The 20,039-nt window shown below is 42.5% G+C and overlaps 1 protein-coding gene across 6 annotated transcripts in view; it reads right to left on the reverse strand.

Annotated features, from left to right (window-relative positions):
- Window positions 1–20,039, reverse strand: part of NRXN3 (neurexin 3) — a 1,543,117-nt gene that overhangs the window by 498,862 nt on the left and 1,024,216 nt on the right. For 3 of the 6 annotated variants that reach the window (XM_041758645.1, XM_041758641.1, XM_041758642.1), the window contains exon 1: window positions 15,308–15,724. The exons of the other annotated variants lie outside the window; for them this stretch is intronic. In XM_041758645.1, coding sequence (XP_041614579.1) covers window positions 15,308–15,557 — 250 coding nt within the window. In that variant the 5' untranslated portion in view covers window positions 15,558–15,724. Of the gene's footprint in view, window positions 1–15,307; window positions 15,725–20,039 lie in introns of those variants that run through there. 6 annotated transcript variants of the gene reach the window in all.

Below are 20,039 nucleotides of genomic sequence, written 5' to 3' on the forward strand. Positions count from 1 at the left end.
TAGACTGAGACATTAAGGAAGGGCTCTTGAGGAGATGACACTGAAGTTGAAGCCTGATGTTACAATAAGAAGTAGTGGCCATGATGGCACTCTGGATGAAAATGAAAACATTCCAGGGAGAAGGAACTGATGATATGAAGGCCTGATGGTGGGAATGAAATTGGCATGGTCAAGGAACACCACCATCATCAAGTAGAAGTCAGCCAAGGTCATCAAAGATCATGTTAGGAAATGGGATTGGAGACAAGTGGAGTCCAGATCATAAAGGGAAGGGGTTAGCTTTTATTCTAGGTACAGAGGGAGTGACATGATCTGATAAGGCTTTGTCCAGCAGGCCAAGAGGAGCCTATGGGAGAGTGACATGATCAGACTGGTACTTCCTTTTTTTTTTAAATAATAAACTTATTTTTTATTGGTGTTCAATTTGCCAACATACATAATAATACCCAGTGCTCATCCCGTCAAGTGCCCACCTCAGTGCCCGCCACCCAGTCACCCCCACCCCCCACCCACCTCCCCTTCCACCACTCCTAGTTCGTTTCCCAGAGTTAGGAGTCTTTATGTTCTGTCTCTCTTTCTGATATTTCCTACCCATTTCTTCTCCCTTCCCTTCTATTCCCTTTCACTATTATTGGTACTTCCGATGGATGGCTCCAGTGGTGAGGGGAGCATGGATGGGAAGGGCAATTGGAAGTTTAGGAAGATCTGTTAAGGAGGTTTGCAACTGTCCATGTGACATTGGTAGGGATTCTGTAGGAATGGAAAGGATAGATCTAAGCATTAGTTTAAGACATCTCTAACCATACTGTAAGCCTCTGAATATAGGATCCATGTTTCAATTGTTCACTGCAGAACACAGGCCAGGACCCTGCATTACTCACCATAAGTATTCAATAATTAAGGTGAGTCATGTTTTCCCTGTCCTAACTAGTACTCAGTAAATACTGTCTTCTCTGCTGTTCTCTTCTCCTTCTTCACATACTAGAAAGTCCAGGAATTCTACACAGGATACTAAATCATGCCAAGTAATGTAGTAGACAGAAGATGGATGTCAGTTTCTGCTGTGTCACTTAATACTTGAATGACTTTAGTCACTTATACTTCTTTAGTTTTAATTAAAACAGCTTAAAAAATGGGATGAATAACAACCATACCACTTGTCCTCCTGCCACAGAGAGCTATGGCAAGGATCAAAAAAGATCACAAATTTTCTCTGCAATACTGTAAAGCACTCTACAAATACCAAGTAATTTTAGAGGGATGTGCCAAACATATATCAACCTCAGGGGAAACAGGCGAAAATTTTGAATAACTGATTTCAGGTGTAGTGTCCAATATTGAATGAACTGAAAACATTACCCTTTCCTACACAATATATAATTACCCCAGTTACACACTACATGTTTATTACATCATTACCAAGAAAATATGCTAGCTATCTAGAGGAATTAAAGATGACACAGTCACTGAACAAATTGTCCTGTCCCTCAGCATCATTCTCTTAAACCAAAGCACAACCTTTGCATACTTCCTTTTATGGACAGATTGTACACTTTTCTTTACATGACAAACCAGCTTCAGTCAAGAACTCCTTGGATAGTTAATGGTGTCTTGTGATGATCCTTAAAACTCTCCTCTCATTTTACTCTTGATTAAAAAGAAAACAAGCATGGGATCTAAACCCTTGACTGATTTACACTTCAATTTAATTTCTCCCTTTCTCTTTCTTTTCACTAGATGAAACCTTCCATGTAATTAGGCTCAAAAGCTCTCATCAAATGGTTTGATTGAACTGCAGTGCACTGAATTTCCCGTCAAGGCTGCTGGGGCAGAGAGAAAGTAGGAACCCTGTGAGGGTATGGCAGGCCTAGGATGGAGCAGGAACCACATTCTGTGATGGTGATTAAGGCAAACGATGTGAGGGTTTGAAGTAACTTGGCTCTCTGCTACCTTCATGCTAATTTATTATACCACTTGTACCAGAGTCTATCATCATCTCCTTGTCCACAGCAAAAAAAGGTGGCCTGGAAAGCTTGAGTACGAACACTGTGTGCAGCAGAAAGAAGACTAAGTCAAATCTGAACACATGTGTCATAGCCCTGACTTGCTCCTAACTTGAAAAATGTAATTTGGGAACAATTCAGAAACTCCTGGACTGTTAGTTTCTTTACGTGAAAAATAATTTGATGGAAAATGTCTCTAAAGATGCCTTTTAAGTTAAATATCTGAAAATTCCACAAATTTAAAACTGCTTTGGAGTCCAATGAGGGCCTTCCATCAGAATATTATTTTAGGGGCATCACCCCAGGGCCTGAGAAACTTAGTATTCAGGTGGTAGATCTATTTCAAAAGTACTATTATTAAGTTACCTTGTACAGGGAAACGAAAACATCACTATCTCAGCATGGTCTGAAAAAGTGTTCTTATATGATGGCTAGTCTAATAGGTCCTTAATAACTGACAGATGATGGGGGTAGCAGGGCATACATACAAAATGATATAATGGAAATCCTTACAAATATGAATCATCTGAAAGAGAGGTATTGTCCATAGAGGTCCAAGGCTCTCACATTAAAGATATCCCCCTCTTCAATTATAATTGACATATTAACATGAGCCCCCGTGACACAATGCACTGATAAATAACATCAGAGCAGTAAGAAGCAGGTACTGAAACATCCCTACATCTCTAATGCACAGCAGGTTTAATTCCTGTCTGACTTTACATTCCAGGTCAAGAGCTAATTAGGTTGTTATCAAGGTCTTTATGCTACATTATATTTTTCGGGCTCACACATTCACCCACGTGTACATATACACACACATATCCAAATTGAAAAACCACTGACGCTCTTGGAATATTTGTTTCATTAGTTTTACCCTTATAATTAATGAACTTCTGCCATATGTATAAAGGGCCAAAAATAAAATTAGATTCAAAGGTGACCTAATGAGACTGAAGAAGTGTTTTAGAAATCATTAGAATTTTGCCTGTCGGTGCTGATGGTAAGATGAATACCAAATTTGCAAAGACAAAAGTTGGCAGGCCACTTCAAGGTCCTTAATTGCAACCCTCTCATTTTGCAGGTAAGAGCACTAAAACCAGGAAGTATTGATGGTTTGCCTAACGTTATAATTTAAGAAAGCCCACAGTAACCATTGAAAATGTGACCATTCTTTACCATCTGACTCTGAAACTTGTGTAAGTTTCAGAAAGCATAATTTCCTATAATATAATAGCACTTGTGAATAAGGGAAATGTTCTGATCAGTTGCTCTCAATACCAGGAAACAGGTTTTATTTGTATAGATCACTTGACCTAAAATTTCAATAGATACTAGGGTTTAACTGCTTAATAATAGTTGGAAGAACTTGAAATGAATGACCTAACTCTGAGTCTCTATTTCTTTCCCTGTTACATTTCTGATAGTAATAGCGCCTACACTGAAGGATGGTTGGATTAAATGAGATAAGATAAAGCATTTAGTTTAATACTTGACTGTGATAGTATGACCTATAGAAATGAATATTTGGTCATTCAGATGACCAAAAAAATTACACAAAAACTTTTTAAAAAGACAGGGTTTAGAGAGCCTACAGGTTGAACACATGGAGACTGGGGAGAATGGTGCCTCTGGAGAAGGAGGGCATAGAAGCTCTGAGCCCTTTCCCATACACCAGAGCCTATGCAACCCTTCCACTTGGCTGTTCCTGAGTTCTATCCTCTTATAATAAATCAATAATCTAGTAAGTAGATGGATTTCCTGAGTTCTGTGAGAGATGCTAGAAAATTAATTGAACTTAAAGAGAGGGTTTTGGGAACTCTTTGCTTTAGAGCCAATTGGTCAGAAGTACAGGTAACAACCTAGACTGGTGACTGGCATCTGATGTGGGGGTTGGGAGTGGCAGTGGAGTCCTGTAGGACTGAACCCCTAACCTGTGGAATCCGGTGCTACCTCCAAGTAGACAGGTATCAGAATGGAGTTGAATTGGTATTTGAGAGAACCACTTGGTGGTGTTGTGTGGGAAGCCCCTGTGCAAAAAGACATGCTAGAATTAGGTTCAGGAAACTAATGACCGACACAAAGTGCATACTGTCAGCTGTTAAGTTTAGAAAATATTCACAGTCCTCATAATTAATCTTGGCTCTAGGTCTAACATAAAAGACCTTTTAAAAAGAGCCATATACTGCATTTGAAAAGACTACTTTGAGAATTTTTTCCCCATGATCCTAGGCAATAATGCATGAATATTTAAATATTAAGAGCACAGATTCAGATGCAAACTGCTTAGATACCCAACCTGGTTCTACCATGTGTTACCTTATGATCTGACCTTATGACTCAAACGTTCCATGCTTTAGTGGCTGTGTCTTTCAGATGTGAAAACAACTATATCTACCTCACTGGAGAACTAAACGAGCTAAGAGCTTTAGAAAAGTGTCAGGAATGCTGAAAGAACACACACAAAAGTGAAATATTGCTGTTATAATTATTAAGAGTAAGGTAGATACTATTATCATTCTTGTGAAAGCACAGAAGTCTCCTCTCGTGGGTTTATTTTATCTAAGAAGATTGAATTGACATAAGTAAACACATAATCCCCCATCCAATTATGCAGAGATAGTGGCTCATGGAAAGAAATATAAAATAATTGGTTTAAGGAAAAAGATATACAACAAAACCTTGACTATCTGAACCACAGGACACTCTCTTTACCTAAATCATTCTGTTAGCCAAATTTCTAGCTCAGGTTTAACCCTTTAACCATCCTTTCAAACTTTTAAATAACCAATGCTGCTAACATTGACCCCAAGAATGGAACTGGAGGGTATTATGCTGAGTGAAATGAGTCAATCGGAGAAGGACAAAAATTATCTGGTCTCATTCATTTGGGGAATATAAAAAATAGTGAAAGGGAATAAAGCAGAAAGGAGAAAAACTAAGTGGGAAATATCAGAAAGGGAGACAGAACATGAAAGACTCTTAACTCTGGGAAACGAACTAGGGGTGGTGGAAGGGGAGGTGGGCGGCGGGTGGGGGTGACTGGGTGGTGGGCACTGAGGTGGGCACTTGACGGGATGAGCACTGGGTGTTATTCTGTATGTTGGCAAATTGAACACCAATAATAAATAAATTTATTTAAAAAAAAAAAAAAGAATCCAAGTAGGTCTTGCTTTATTTACCTGTGATCTAGTTTTTCATAAGGGCCTTTAGACTTTCATTAAAACTGAAGATTCAAAGAAAAGTGGAGTTACCCTATTAGTGGTCACTTAAAAGAAGCCCCAAAGCCTTTGCCACCTAACACTATTTGCTCATGATATGCCTGGGATTTGAGACCAGGAATTAAATGGACTGTGGAGACACATTAAAACATTTTAACCAGAGTGATGGCCTTTTATCTAGAGCCACTGAGGCAAGGCCAAACCAGGGAAACTAGTTTCTCTTTCTAGTTATTGGCCCTAATCTGAAATTAAGTGTCTGTCCAAATCCATGTCCCTGAAGATGTGGCCACACCTATGCACTTCTACAAGTCTCGCCTGTTCTTCCTAAATAGATCTCTGTGCAGCAATTTCAAATTCTAAAAAGTGCTCATTCAGTTTGGGTGTTGGAGGGAATTATTTCTTCTTTCTTATTTGAGTCTCTGCAGACAGCCTGGCCCTGCCTATGTCCTTCCCCTTCCCTTCTATGACAACATCAAATGACAAAGGGGCAACACAAATAAATGTTAAATAAAACACCCAACACTGGTTCAGTTTAATGCTGTGCTCTACCAACCTGCTCTACTGCCTAGCAACTGAGGTGGCTCACCCCAAACTTCATTTTCATTTTAATATGCCACACAGAAAAGCAGCCTAAATATATACCCCAGCTCTGAAACATATAATCTGTAGACTACAGGAGCAGGCGGATCATTTCCATTAGTTTCTTATGTAGCAAAAACCACAATTTGCACCCAAAGCATGTAATTATATTCAAATTCTAAAAGACTGTCTCAGAAAGAGTTGAAATTCATAGTTTGGGGGAAAGTCACTCAAGAGTATACACAGTTATATTCTAATGTGTGGGGGGGTGACGGAAATATTTCAAAACAGTAAAAAAGGGAGGGTGAGAACAGTAGCTCAGAAAATATGGCTTGCTGGTTTCTAGGAACTTTATGTTCATATAGCCACTCAGTAGCTGGCAAGCAAGAGGTGAGGACTGGGTCAGGGGACATGTCTTTGAACAATAACTCAGTTGTGGCTTCCAGATGGGAAACAGACAGATGAGTACATAGGCCATTTCCCTCTGCTTTCTGATGAGACCCAGCTGGTACAGGCAATGTCCCCTTACACAGGAACCTAAATCTGAGTGCTTTCCCACACTGGAGTCTCCCATACAGAGAAAGCCTTCCAACCACCCCAAGAAAGCCTGCCTCTTAGCACAAAGCCAAACACCTATTAGAAAAATGCACAAGAAAAATAATTTTTATGGAAGCCCAGAGAAGTCCTATGCCAGCAGAATCCAATCTTGCAGGACTTAGTCTGGTTAAAGAGAGATCAGTCTCCAGAAGGAGAGATGGGACACAAGGCTGCAATTTGAGAAAGGCTCTTGAAGGAGTGAGAAGTTGGCCCTTCAGCAGAGGAGTGAAGAAATGGATGGTGGAGTTGGAGTCATATTACCCAAATTCTCAACTGACTCCGGTACTGATGGGATGCCTATTGCCAAGCCCTCACTTTGCCCGTGTGGAATATAAGAAGGTCAGATAATCTCTAAGCTCTCTGTAGCCTTGAGGTTCAGTAACCCTGTTAGTGTGCTTCTGGGAAATACATGACTTCCCCTGCCCTTCGCCTCTTCTATAAACGACTATTCCTATTCTCCTAGTAAACAAGGACCAGTCATAGGGCACCTCACTCAATCATTTACTCATTCACTCAAAAAAACCTGTGTCAGTGTGAGTGTTTCATCTGCATTCTCCTTCTAATTAATATCTCCTTGGGTCAGAATGGGTTCAGGCAGATTGACAAACATTCAAATACTTATTATCAATTGGACACTCTTGTAGATGCTTTGGAAAGGTGTACCACCCATATTAATCAGAACATCTCAGTAACCTGTACACCCTATTTCTGACAAAAGAGTTCGCTGTGCTTGCTTCCTGTTTCTTGAGATGACACACTGTGTGGTATAGCAGAAAGGCCAAGAACCTTGTGCATAGAACTGAGTTTGAATTCTGGCTTTACCACCATATTACTTTGGTCGAAGCACATAAGCTCTCTGAGTCTCGTTGATCTTATGTATGAAATGGTGGTAACATTATTAGTATCAAAGGATTGCGGGGATTAAATGAAATCATATATGTAAAGCGCTGGAGGAGGACTGGCACATAGTAGGTGTGGGCAGTGTGAAAGTATATGATCCAAGCAAGTCTCTCAAAACTCTAACAGAAGTAGACATAAACCACTTGCTCTTTATAAACCCACAGTTGCTATCCTGCCCTCTGCTCTGATATAGCTAAACACAGCAGAGCATTTTAAACATAACACAGAATTCCTTTCTAGTACAGATAAGATGTGTTTAAACGAAAGCTGTGTTCTTCCCATCTCGACATGACTCTGTGGCGAAGTTGGACGGAGGGCTTTATAACATCACAGTGTGCCACTCTTGTACATTATCCTACTTCTGCTGGAGGGGAAAAGAGAAAACCTCGCTGTGGCTTTGGCATGTGTTATTAGTCAAGAAAACAAACTTGTAAAATACCGGCAGACCTGTGGAACTCAGACCAGTGTCAGATACATAGTGATATGTTTAAAGACACACAGATTGGAGAAGCATGCAGTCCTTGTGCCGAGAATCATTTGGAGAGATTGTCTCACTCGACCCACTCACTGTATAAATGAGGAAGAAATGAAAAAGCCAATTTCCCCCCAATGACAGCATTAAGGCACATACACTCTACAATGCACACAGAAAACTACTGGTAAAAGAAAGAGGATAGGCTAGTGGATGAAGATATTCCATAGTGTGCCTAAATGTTAAAAGATGAATACGGTTTAAAAACATAATGTCATATCCAAAGTCACAGAGTCTCGGAGGGAGACAAAAGGGAGAAAACTAGGAGTGACATCTATAGCCCAGCGTGAGTTTCTTTCCATAATAATTCTGGTTTAAATTTGGGCTCCGCAAGTCAACTCTAAGTGCACCAGCCCCTCCCATACTCCTACCTCCTCTAAAACTTTGAGTCCTGGTGAGTAGAAGCACCAGAAATGACATTAAAAGAAATTCTCTATTTCCAGATCTAAAAATAGCAGTCCTGGAAAGACCTGTCTTTTTCCTAGTATAAACCAGATTAAAAATTCAAGTTTTCAATGGATGCTGAGCATCATATAGGAATGTTTAAATTCAGCAGACGTCTTCTAGAAACATGATCCAATTATGTATTTCTAAAATGATCTCAGAATATTTCTTAGGGGACTCTTCCCTTTTATTCACTAAATCACTCAGCTTCTAAACAGTTTGCTATTTGTCATTTTGGGCTAAATTTGGCCTGGCATGTTTTTTTTTTTTTTCCATGTTATCAAAAAGCACAAGCTGACCACATATGCTATTTTCTTTTAGTGCCGTAAACAAGGAAATACATATTAAAATTGTCTCCCCTTGGAGGCAGAAAGTGTTGCTGCAGATAAGAAAATGAAGAGAAGCAGGAGATGCATGCTCTTTAACCTCAAACTACCAACCAGCAGCTGTTCAACACTGAAGCTCTATTTTGTACCAGGAACTGAAAGAGCATTAGCATTAAAATAGTTCTCATAGAATATTTAACGTGCACTCAGTAGCTTGCAATGTACAAAGCACAACTTGTTTAATTTCCACATAATTTTGTGACATCTGTGTGATATTATTATTGCTATCCTCAGTTTAGAGATGAAGAAACTGAGTCAGAGTCAAACTTCATGACTTATCCAAGATCACAAAGTTCCTAAGTGACAGAAAAAAGACCGAGAACTAGTTTTTCCAATTCTAAATCTTGCAGTTGATTGTATCCACGCCCACCTACCACCACACTGCCCGTGTCCATTATCATCGCCTGTCATCCTCATTAGCATGCATTCTCTCAAAAGTCACTTTTCAAAAGTATCTGAATACAGAAATAAAAACAAAAATGGAAAAAAAAAAACCCACTCAAAAACTCATTCCCCAAAGAGTTGAATATCTTGCCTGGGATTTACGGCAGCCAAGTTGCTTGATAATTGTAAAACATTCTATCACCCAAGCCTCATGACATGTCATGATATAGACAGATTACTTCATATATGTTTATTTTTTTTACTTCATATTCATATTTATATTTTAAGATGAACTTTCACAAAATAAAAATCCAACAGAAAAATAATGAAATTGATATATTGTTAAAAGGATGTGTTTTTCACCTGCCAAAAAAGGAGATGTTGATATCGATTTTACCTGGTTTTATTTGTTTGTTTTTCTGAAAGGTGAGATCTGAAGGGAGTTGGTGTCTGTCTCAGGAAAATACAATAATGGGCAAGTGCAGTTTATAAAGGAAGTCACTGGGTGGGCAAGAAGGTCTGGCCTGGAATGGCAGCATGTCTAAGGAGAGAGTGTCTTGGAGCATGGACATTAGAGTCCGTCTGCAAAGCACGTGGCTGTGGTCAAACAGAACTAGTCCACATGTACACCAAGGTATAGACTGAGTCACACAAGATAAACTGATAGGAAAGCTAACATGAGCTTGAACTAAACCTACTGGTTTTGTTTTCTACAAATAAACAGACTTTTTTCCTCATGAGGCAGCTTATCAGTTTTGTAAATTATTACCGCTGTCACTGAAGGTTTTATTTTTCCACTGTGAAAATTTGAGTTTAGCAGAGATTCACTGAACAGTACATTGTTACCTCTTTCCCAATGATTGTGTAATAGGGGAGGAGGAGGAGTGTGATGGGCTAAATTGTGTCCTGCCAAAATTCATGTTTTAACTCTAAATCCCAGTACTTTAGAATGTGACTGCATTTAGAGAGAGTACTTTTCAAAAGGTGATTAAGTTAAATGAAACTTTTGGGTGAGCCTAAATCCAGTCTGATCAGTGTCTTCATATGAAGAGGATATCTGGACACACAAGGAACATGGGGGATGAACATAGAGCAAAGACCATGCAACAGCACAATGAGAAGGTGGCCACCTATTAGCTAAGGACAGAGGCCTCAGAAGAAATCAAATCTGCCAACAATATGACCTGGGACTTCTAGCCTCCAGAGCTGTGCAAAAATAAATTTCTGTTGTTTAAGCCACCTAGCCTGTGATTTTTTTAAATTTGTTTTATTTTATTGTTATGGCTGTCCTAACAAACTAATAGAGGGAAGGAAGTATGGCTAAGGTTTATCTTCAGATATTTGCCTCCCTCTCAGATCACCCAGGGTCTTAGCAAAATAAGCCTTCCGAGATCCACAAAATTTATTCACTAAAATGTAAAATGGAATATGTTACTTCTAGATTCAAAATCAGATGATAGGGGATCCCTGGGTGGCTCAGCGGTTTAGCTCCTGCCTTTGGCCCAGGGCGCAATCCTGGAGTTCTGGGATCGAGTCCCGTGGTGGAGCCTGCTTCTCCCTCTGCCTCCCAGCATGGAGCCTGCTTCTCCCTCTACCTGTGTCTCTGCCTCTCTCTCTCTCTCTCTCTCTCTCTCTCTCTGTGTATCATAAATAAATAAATAAAATATTTTTAAAAATCAGATGATAAAACAATAAAGTTCTTACTATGGAATTCTAGCCATCACCCAGCCTGGTGAAGGTTTTTGTTTATTTCCTGAAAGCAATTGTTCCAATTATCTCACCTCCTGTCCCTATGATATAGCAGCCCTCATCTCCACCCTACACAATGATCTGCATTGAAAGTCCTGAAGAGATTTACAGTAGGATTTTATAAACTGCCTTTGGTAATCTTTCAAAAACAAGCAAATCTCCAGACCTACCACTTGACAGCCAATTTTTTTTTGAGAAGAAAAACAATGCATCTAGAGGAGAGAAAGAAGGAGAAACCAATTTAATTAATTCATCACCAAGGCCAAAGACATATAAATCTTATAATTTTATCTGTCAACCAATACTATGAATTATTCAGCAAACTGAATCCCAAGAAGGAAGGGAGAGAGAATGTGGTTAGGAAGCAGCTGGCTGAGCAGAAGAAAGTGCTCAACAGATCAGAGTTAAACAAGCCTCATGGCTGGAAAAACTTAAGAGGTGACAATGAATGAGGAGCACAACTTCTTACAAGAAGGACTCTTGGCACAACCAGACCACCACCACTTCTGTTGAGATGATTCAAATAGGACTTATGGTACCTCCCTACAAACACACATACCCTGGCTTCTGAGCATGAGACTTTCCTCTAAATATACTGTTGTGCATTACCATTTAAAGTTGAGTTTTATGTCAGCTAAATTCCTAAAGAGTCAGGAAGGCCTTCTATTTTATGGAGGATAAAATGTAAGGCACATACTAAATCTAGATTTTCAGAAAAGTCAGTTTTTTAAACTATTAAATATGGAAAGCATTCTTTTAAGGCAGATGCTCATTGGCGTTCTTAAAGATGGGAGAGGAGAAAAAACATACAAACCTCCTTTATGAAACTAAAGGTTGATAAATAAATGTGTTTTTATATTTGTATTTCCCATGCCACTAAACTACTTAGGAGCTTTAATAAGCATGATATTTAAGCATGGAAATAAAATTGAGGATAAAAAATACTTATAGGGATATTCTGAAGGACACAAGAATGTAAATCTGCATTTTATAAAGAATATTTAGGGGATCCCTGGCTCAGTGGTTTAGCACCTTCTGCCCAGGGAGCGATCCTGGAGTCCTGGGATCGAGTCCCACATCGGGCTCCTCTTGTATGGAGCCTGCTTCTCCCTCTACCTGTGTCTTTGCCTCTCTCTCTCTCTCTCTCTCTCTCTGTGTGTGTGTCTCTCATGAATAAAATAAATAAAATCTTAAAAAAATAATATTTAAATTGTATATTAACTGATTTGCTTTAGTAGCTGGATCCTTACCCCATCCCCCAAATTAGAAGCACTTGTCTTTCATAGATGATCAAAATACTTCTGAAATTTTCCCTGACTGAACACACCACAATGTCTTTTTTTTTTTTTTTTTACGACAATGTCTTGTGTAGATTTCTATCCTCAGCCAGGAGCATGCAGCCTGACACACAGTAAATAAATGCTCAATAAACATTGGCTGACTGACGACTGATAGGTAAGAGCATGACAGAGAGCAGGGAGCCATGAGAGAAGGGACAACTTACTAGATCCCACTTGAGAAGAGAGAGTTGATTTTCTCCTGAGACATAATCCTACCCTGAGAGTATTTGGGGTGCCTCAGGCAGGGTGGTCTTTGTCTCCTGAACTCATAAAGGAGCACAGCCTTCTTTAGGCTGCTCTGGGATAAAGACTTTAGTCAAATCTATACATAAGTGATTCTCCAAAGATAGGAATCAAGTATGGATAAAAGGCAGCTGTTCGGAGGATTTCTGTTTCTTCCTTCTGCCTTAGTGTAAACCCCACTACAGGGCAGGGTGGTCTGGACCGAGGGGTGACAACAACTGATTAACAGGACAACTCTGAAGATTTCTGGCTTCTCAGGGGAAGCCAGGGGGGAACAAGGGTAACGCAAACAAACATCCCCCCAAGTTGAAAGAAAGTTCTCAGATTCAAGGATCTAGTTTTCAGTTTATACCAGAATGAAGGGCATTTATTCCTTCACAGACAATAGAGACTGATGCTTTTAACTCTGGAATAAGGTTGGCTGGAAGCTATTAGTAACAACATTAGTCTGCTGGTACCCTGCCTCCTACTGCCTCCATCCAAAAGATTTAAAAAAACAAAACAAAACAAAACAAAACAAAAAAACATTTGCTGTTAGTGAAGGCTTTGTCTGGGCTAGGAGAAAGCAAGTGTACTTCCAAGTATGAGTGAGAGGTGCATTAGCAAAGCTCCAAGGGGTCTTCTACTTTTTTTCAGGACACAAAAGGTCACATTTTGGATGTGGGATTGGAGTCAGGGGTTGGGGCATCTTGTTGATTGCCGCTTCTCTTGTTTTCAAGCTCAAAAACATTAATTAAATATGCAAGGAGCCTACTTAATATAGATGCATTCTCTCTCCAAGTCCCAAATCAATGGGATGGGACTGCAGGACTGAAAGAGGATACTCAAGAGGTGAACTCATGAGCTTTTTTATCTTAGCCATACCAGACCCTGGGGGTCACTGCATTCCACAGCTCTCCTGGGTGTGGGCCTTTTCTGGGGTGTCTAGTCATTTAGTTACTGCTTTCTCCTTTTTCCATCACACTGAATCTTATCAGATGCAGGTTAATGAGAAACCAGACTAGGAAACAGTCAAAAAAGATTCAGAAGTTACTGAGCAACAGATCCTTGAAGAAATGAAGTCAGTAGAAAAGAGCTGTGTTTAATCTGTGCAAGGCTCAACCCCTTTAGCCCTTTTAACTGAGAGAGAGAGAGAGAGAGAGAGAGAGAGAGGCAGAGAGAGAGATTGACAGATTTAGGAACCCCTGGGAAGTATGGCTCTGCAAATACCATCACTTAACTAGTAGCTGCTTTTAACTGTTTACATCCTGAACAGAAAGCATCAAGATTTTGCCAGCCTATAACCTCTAACTAATGCATAATATCCATCTCCCTGTTGATCATTTACACTAATTAGTGAAATTTAGCTAATTATCGCTGAGCCTTTCCATGTTTAATTATGGCTATTAGTAATCGTCTGTCTGGCTTCCTCCATTTCCCACTCCCCTTTTTTTCTTCCCCACTCTTTGCAGTCCCACCAGCACTCCGGGTCCCTCTCCACCTTAGGAGCTAACAGTTTCCATTTCAGTGAAATTGCTTTTGCTTTTTGGGTGGTTGTAGTTCTTTCCTTTTTTTTTTTTTTTTTTTTTTTAAGAAAGCCTACTCCAGACCAACCCAGCAGGAGTCACAGAGAAAACAGCAACCAGATCAAAATCAAGCATTCACTCCTTCCCACCACCCCTCTCCACCAGCCTTACAAGCTCTGAGCCGCTTGACAACTCCATCAAATAAAATTTAAAGAGAGAGCCAGAAAGAGCCAGAGTACGTGCTGGCATTTTCTCAATGTGCTTCCACTTAACACTACAGATAGTACAGAACAGAAGCGCACGGCTAGGAGGCAGTGGGAAGAACTGACATTCCGAATGGGGTCTGCATGCTATAGGTCTTCAAAATACAAGCTAGGGCAGGGGACCTCTAGCGTGGTTCACTTGTACAGCTCCCTGGAGGGCTACTCCTGCCGTTGGGCTCTGTGATTCCTACTCTCCTCACCACCAGAGTAGAGTGAATAGTAAACAAATATTGAAGATCCCTTCTTTAGAACAGTTTACTACAGCAAACTCCCACCTTGGTGGCAGACATCGCCCTTTCAGAGGCAGCCTGCTCGGAATAGATGTTCAAGAGTCATAGATCTCTCCCTTCAACAGCTATGCAAGGAGGGCTGTTCGGAGCCAAACACATCATACCTGTATTGTGTGAACAAGCCTACCAGTGTTACCTTTAGTTGAAATAACATTTGTATAAATGGTGGGACTACAGTTACTATAATTTACACTTGGCCTAATTATAAATGGACTTTGTCTTATCTATTTTATGACTTCCTACATAGCAGTTAGCAATCTCGCATAGGCAGTTTTCGAGACAGCTGGTCATTCGCTCAGACATGTGGACAAACAGAGAGCTGCCCAGATGAACAATAAAGGCTACTCTTTATTAATCACATTTTCTGCCTTCTTACACTCAGCTACTCTCCTCCGCGACCTTTATCACTTTACACCAGTTTCATCAACTTCAGGCTGAGGACCTAAGGATCCCTGCTATCTACTTCCCCGTGACTAGCTCCAAAACAAGCTCTGAGAGAAGGGTGAAAGCAAGGTGAATGGATATTCTCAAAGTGCAAAACCTGGGACTTATCTGATAAGTTGCTTGCCATCACGGGGAGGGGGTCGAAGGAGGTGGAAGGTTGCAAGGGGGAAAATGTGGTGTTTGTGAAGCTATGAGTACGAAAGCTAAGGAGAGGAGAAACCGTCAGAGAAATTGAGGGGCTGGGGCAGAAAACACTAGCCTTTATGGAGGAACTGAACATTTCCTTCTTTCATGCACATGCGATGCTTTTTTATCATTTTAAATTCAATTTTTTTTATTATCTTCCCACCCTTGACATTACCTGAAAGGCGAGTGGGTTAAGGAATCGCTATGCCCCATTAAAAGGATAAAGAGCAGAGAGACCCACCGTGCCCTCCTCCTCGAAGGGAAACAGGGGAGCGATAGATAGAAATAGGCACTGAGTGATGCTTGCTGCCATGGAAATGGTGCTCGTGCTGAGAGTGAGACCCCGGCGAGGAAGAGGAGGAGGAGGAAGAAGCTACATTAGAGGAACTCCACACAGAGCTGACGATACATCCCCAGAAGAGGGACCAGATCCCAAGCGTCCAGGCCGGCCGGCGAGGAGGGCTCCGTCTCGCGCGGATTCTCAGGTGCATGGTCAACGCACTGGACCACTACAGATGGGCAGTTTGAATTCCAGCCAGTGAGGAATAATGAAGTTCATGATGCCCAAGGGCCCATCATAGCAGCAGGAACACTTGCCCGTATTTTGGAAAGAGGGAGGGAATGAGCGCTTTCAAGACAGATGATGAATCAGTTAAAAAAAAAAAAAAAAAAAAAAGAAAAAGAGAAAGAAAAGAAAAGCCAGATAGAAGGCAAAAGCTCCTTTTATCCCGGGGCTGAAATTTAGAAAACCAAAGTCCACCCAGGTACAGCAACCCTCCTAGGGAGCCCAGGAAAGCCACACATGTCAGGGGAGGCCCGGCGCGGCTCCCTCCTGAGCTCCAGGCGACTCAACTGCACACTCTGGGAAGCCACACAGAGGAAAGGTGGAAACGAAGGAAGAGGGGGAGGCAGCAGGAGACCCAAGTAGGCTCAGGTTAGTTTATCCCAACATCCAGGCAGTTTGGACATTTTTTTTTTTCTTTTCCACTTCCATGCGATGCACTGCAGAACTGCCAGGCCAAAGGGGGCTGCAGGTGGGAGAGTTCTTGCGTGTTCCCCGAAGTCTCGGTGGAAGGGCGCGGAGGCTGTTAACCCTGCGCGTTCTGGAAGAGCGCCACGGAGCAACCGCCTGCGTCCCGGGTTTCCCAACTGGATGAAAAGCAGCAGCAGCAGCAGCAGCAGCAGCAGCAGCAGCAGCAGCGGGAGCAGCAGCAGCGGGAGCAGCAGCAGCAGCAGCAGCAGCGCGAGGAAGAGAACAAGAAGGACCGGAGGGGAAGAGGCAAGGAGGGGGAAGCCAGCACGGAGCAGCCACCCAAACCAGCGTGGCCCCGGGCGGAGAGGGGCGGGTGGGCGAACGGAGCGCGCCAGAGGAGGTGCCCGGCAGGCGGCGGGAGTGGCGGAGAGGCGGGCAGGCGGGCGCCTGCAAAGTGCGCGCCACTGGGAGGCACAGGTGAAGTGAAGCGAGGACTTGGGGAGCCAAATTCACAAATGGGCAAGTCATATGCAAATAGCGCACTCCCGAGAGCAAATCAGTGCAGCCCGAGCGCTCTGCCGAGGGACTGGCTGGCTCGGGAGGGAGGAGGGGCCCGAGCGACCCGGAATCCCGGCCCTCCCCATTCAAGTACACGCTCGCCGGTCTACACCCGCGCGAGCCTCCCGCGCACACCGCCGCCCTCCCAAAGAGTGAGCGCGTGTGTGCGCGCGCGGATGAGTGAGACCCGCAGGCCGACAGACGGACGCTGTGCCTTCCTTCTTCTTCTTCTTCTTTTTTGTTTTTTAAAATCACCCTTTCTTTCCCTTACCTCCCAGGCGCATTAAGCCAAATTTGGATGATCAAGGCACCTTTTGCAATTTGGGGCGAAAAAAATGCAGGCGGTGGCTAAGGCTGAAGTAACCTCAGATAGAAATAAAAATAAACCCCGTTGAGTCAGCAGGAGCGCAGGGGTGGCTGCACGCGCAGGTGCCGCCCGCACGCTCCCGCCCGCCAGGTGGTCTGCGCTGCGCGGCCCCTCGCCCCACCCCGCCCGGGGGGGCACCCTGGAAACCCACGTCCTGTCTCTCGGACAGTGCACGGGAGAGGTGGCCTGGGGACCCCCGCAGGTGAGGGGTTTGGTGGCTGGGGGCCCTTGGCCGGAGTGGCTCCCGCCCCCGTGCTGGGCAGGATGCTCCTGGACACTCAGGACAGCCAGGTTAGCGCCCGCGCCGCCCGCCGCGCTCAAGGAACTTCAGAAGGGGCGACGGGGGGCGACGGGGGGCGACGGGGGGCGACGGGGGGCGACGGCCGCGTCTGCCCACGGAGGATGAGGGGCTGGCCTGCTCCTGACCGCCCTGGGGGCGCTGCCCACCCCCCACCGTGGGTGAAGCCTCTGGGCCTCCTGGGCGTTGGGCACCAGAAAGCGAGGCTTTTCCATCCAGGCTGAACCCGCAGGGGACAGCGGGAGTGACAGGAAGAGGGTTGGCGCGCCCGTCCTGGCCATCTGTGCCTCCGGGAGGAAGCTGACCCAGGGCTCTGCCCGGGGACAGTGACATTCTGGAGGATGCGGCCTCCGCCCCCGCCTCCCCGGTTCCCCGCACTCCGCAGCAGGAGAGCTGGAGGCCTAAACCCAAAGGACAGCCCTCCTAACCCTGGGGAGGGGGGCAAGGGGATCTTGCTGGCTTTCATTTCCTCCTTCATATTCACCTTGGTTAAAAAGAGCACATTACATTTAGGGGGAGGCAGAGGGAATAGTACTGGATGGTTAAGTCATATATATACTATATGATACTTGCCGGCTAAATCATGTATCTATATATCACATATAATCATATAGATATCACAGAATATAATCCTATATATGTGAAAGTGTATATATCTGTCTCTAGATATCATCTCTCCCTCCCTCTCTGTATATATATATATAGTATTTAGGTGGCATTTGTCTTTTAAAAAAGAGCTTACAGCACCTTTTATACTCCTGATCTCAATGAACATTTCAAACTCACTGGGAAACAAACAAACAAACAAACAAACAAAAAGAACAAAAAAAACCAAAAACACAAACGGGATTAGACAGTCCTATTCATCCTTGGGACACCCCTGAGGAGATACTGAGGAAGTTAGCGTTTCTAACAGATAAACATAACAAACCTATGAATGATTTGTCTTCAAGGTCAAATATCAAGTCCGTTTTAGCATTTATGGTGGTGATTTGGTATACCGGTTCTGAAATCAGTATTCTAAAGGTCCACATTGCCTCCATGGTAAATGGTGTACAGTCATCCCAACTAGTCTGGCTCTTAGTTGTAAGGGTGATCTGGGATCTAAACCTCCAAAGGAGGTCTCCTTCTTTCAAAGTCTTTCATGCCCTTGGGTGGTGGCCTCAAACTAGCAACATGTACCCAGGAGCAGCACAGCAAGCAAGAGGGATGGTTCACGGCAACTCAGTTTGAACCTTGGTTCCCTCCTTTGTAAAATGTGGATGACACCTTCCTTCATGAGCTTCCTGAGTATTTTAAATGAGATAATGTATACAAAACATATGGCATAGCACTTGACAAAGAATGGCCACACTCTGTTCAGTAGAAAAATAAGCTGAAACCCCAAGGATGTTAAGTATGATGTGATTAGGGCCATAGGTTATTAGTAGAAAGATTAGGAAAAAAGAAAAGAAACCAAAAACACCTTCCTACTCTAAGTACCTTCCCTAAAGTCCATGATAATTCCCTTTCAATCCAACCGGCTCCTTAGTTTAGTCCTCCAGATGGATTCTCACTGCCCTTTGGATTTATTCTAACTCTGTGTCATGGCCTTCAGTCGACCTAGATGACCTGACCTGGTTCTCTGGCTCTACCTTTTCCCCTCATTCACTATTCTCCAGGCTTCCAGGACCTCCTTCTGCACTATGTGTCAGGTTCTTTCCCAGGCTGAAGCCTTCATACTTGCTGTTCCCTCTTGTAAGGAAGACTTTTTCCCAAGATTTTTATGTGACCAGATGTCATTTCATGTCACCTTCCCAGATGCCCTCTCTGGCCCTCATCTAAAGTTAGCTGAAAGGCACTTTATCTACCATTTCCTTGTTCTATACTTTTTTTTTTTCATATTTTAGCTCCTTAAATAAGATTTTAAGTTCCCTGAAAGCTGAGCCTTTGTCTTTTTCTCTCTCTATCCTCAGCGTGTAGAAGGTAGCACATAGTAGGATCTCTGTAAACATTTGATGAATAAATCAACCCAAAGAATCAGTTGCCAGTCTCATATTCACATGTTCATATAACCATTAGATTCACTGATGTGTTTATTTGGCTTCAGTGACATTGATCCTCAGGGACATAAATTTTCAGAGTTGATGAGTTGACCACCTATCCACTTAATGGTTTTCTTCTTTTCTAAATTGGCACTGAATGTTGGAGATTCTGTTTTTGACTTCGTCCCAAGGAAGCATGAGAAGCTTAGATAGACCTTTCAATTAATTCTCTGCTAGGCAACAAAGTGAAAATAAATCCTTAATATTGTACGAAATCTGGAAATGCTGCTGGTGTGTCACAGCTGGAACTATTCATTTTACTTGTCATACTTATAATTTATTTATTTACTTTTTTGCAAAATGTCAAAAGAACGAGCTGTGGATTCTGGTAAGGCTGATTCCATTTGGGGACCCAGTTAAATACTGAGAAGACTCATCAGAGGATAAACTCAAGACTGGTTTATTTTTCTTCCACTAATTTAAAGAGATAATGCACAATTATCCTGATAAAATGCATGTTCTTCTCCAATTTAATATACTGTTGATTTTTTTCATTTTTTCATTTCTCTAGTCCACATATTTCTCTGAGTCTACTCTTCTCATTCTCATTCTTCTCAAGCCTGCTAGAGTTTACCTTAGGCTGACATAGTAAATATATGTACTTTAAAAAGATTTTTAGCTCCACTGATACCTTCTAAACACTGCCTGAAGCTAGAGCCCTACTGAAGAATTTGTCCCCATCTGTATACTATC

The sequence above is a fragment of the Vulpes lagopus genome, chromosome 6, assembly GCF_018345385.1.
Source record: "Vulpes lagopus strain Blue_001 chromosome 6, ASM1834538v1, whole genome shotgun sequence".
Lineage (NCBI taxonomy): Eukaryota > Metazoa > Chordata > Mammalia > Carnivora > Canidae > Vulpes > Vulpes lagopus.